The sequence below is a fragment of the Miscanthus floridulus genome, chromosome 7 (genome assembly GCF_019320115.1).
Source record: "Miscanthus floridulus cultivar M001 chromosome 7, ASM1932011v1, whole genome shotgun sequence".
NCBI lineage: Eukaryota > Viridiplantae > Streptophyta > Magnoliopsida > Poales > Poaceae > Miscanthus > Miscanthus floridulus.
This window is the reverse complement of record NC_089586.1, coordinates 15,261,224-15,262,727: the sequence shown is the minus strand read 5'-3', so window position 1 is coordinate 15,262,727 and position 1,504 is coordinate 15,261,224. Positions and strand designations below refer to the sequence as shown.

Sequence of the window (1,504 nt, the reverse complement as noted above, 5' to 3'; positions counted from 1 at the left end):
AATAAATAGAACGATGTACATATATATAGCTTTGGAATCAAATTTAAATTCGAGCTTTGCTAAAATTTTCCCGTGCCTAGACGTTGCAATTTATGTAAATTAGTAAACCGTTATACGTATGTGTGTATATATATATATAAGTTACGACGATAACTCTAAAGCGAGCCAAAACCTCAAGTCCCGACGCGCCTGGGCAGGTCAGGCCGGGTCACCTCCGTGTCGATTGGCCTACTCCCCGCGCTTTTCTTTTTCTCTCCGTTGTCTCTTCCGTGTGCGTGCCCCGCGGTCCGCTCGCCAGCACGAACTGCTCACCGCGCCCGTGGTACCTGCATGCGCACACGTCCAACCAAAAGCACACAAAAGTTCATTAATTTTACACAAGATGCAGCTTAAATTTACTACGAGATTCACAGTGGATAACTATGAGGCTGTAGGGACAGGCACATGCTTCAATAATAAATTTGCTGCAGCCTGTACAGTCTGCCAGGCCGGTTGATGGACTCGTACGTCGTCACGTGGTCGTTGCAGGGAGTGCGTGTGCTGCTTTCCTGCCTCCGCTGTCTCTGTCTGTCTCCACATGCCTCCACGCCGCAAGAATCCTGTCACCTCCTGTTTTCCTCGATTTAACTTGAGTACGGAGCGCACCAGGGCTACCCCACTCTGTGACCCACCATTGTCTCCCCATCCCCCATCCTTTTCCCTGGCACGCCGCACCACTGCAACGCTACGCCGCTCCTCCCTTCCTTTTTCCTCTGCCGCGCTGGGCCTGACGCTCTCAACGCCGCCCCTCCATTTTTCCCCGCTCGCGTGCGCGTGCGTGCCCTCGGCCGCGCGCCTGGGCCATGAAGCACCGGCGCCCCTCCTCTTCCGCCTCACAGCGCCGCCGTCGCCGCTCACCCAGGCACCCCTCAGCCCCGCGCTCGCCCGCTGCTCCTCTTCCTCCCCACGGCGAGTTCCCGCGCCCTCGCTGGACCACAGTCCTAGTTTCGGCTCACCCTCCCTGCTCTCTCTCGGTTTGCCCGCTCAGCCGGACCACCATCGCTGCGTCTTCCCGAGCCATCACCCCCGCGCGTGGCGTCGCCTCGCACCCGCTTCCCTGGGCCCGTGCCGCTCCACGTCTGTCGCGGGCCTCACCACCGCCTGCCGTCGAGCCCGGCCGTGCCCCTCCCAGGCGCCTCCACCGCCATGCGTGGCCGCCGTGTCACGCGCTGGTCCGCTGCTGCAGCGCCTCGCTGGAGCCCACGCCCGAAGACGCCCAGCCAGCGCTGCACCACCTCGCCTTCAGTGCCCCGCGCTCCCGTGTTCCGCCGTCGTCTGTGCCGCGGTCTCCTGCCGGGTCTTCGCCGTGCTGCGCGTGCGGCCAGACCGCCGTGCCCCTCCCCATGCCGTGCTCTGCTTGGAGAAGGTAGAAGAGGGTATAACTCCAAGACGCAGTTTTATACAGGGTTTCATTTGCAAATACGTGACTCGAATGAATAGTGATTGTGGATCTCGGAGCGAATAG

General features: G+C 60.0%; 1 protein-coding gene across 1 annotated transcript; it reads left to right on the top strand.

Moving 5' to 3' along the window:
• The first annotated feature begins 577 nt into the window (after positions 1 to 577).
• On the top strand, positions 578 to 1,504 carry LOC136465129 (vegetative cell wall protein gp1-like). The gene has a single exon (XM_066463990.1). It carries the CDS (start codon positions 578 to 580, stop codon positions 1,502 to 1,504), a length of 927 nt encoding a protein of 308 aa, XP_066320087.1.

Bases quoted from the DNA above. Each gene is read 5' to 3' on its own strand.
- LOC136465129 (XM_066463990.1), top strand. From the start codon at position 578: ATGCCTCCACGCCGCAAGAATCCTGTCACCTCCTGTTTTCCTCGATTT.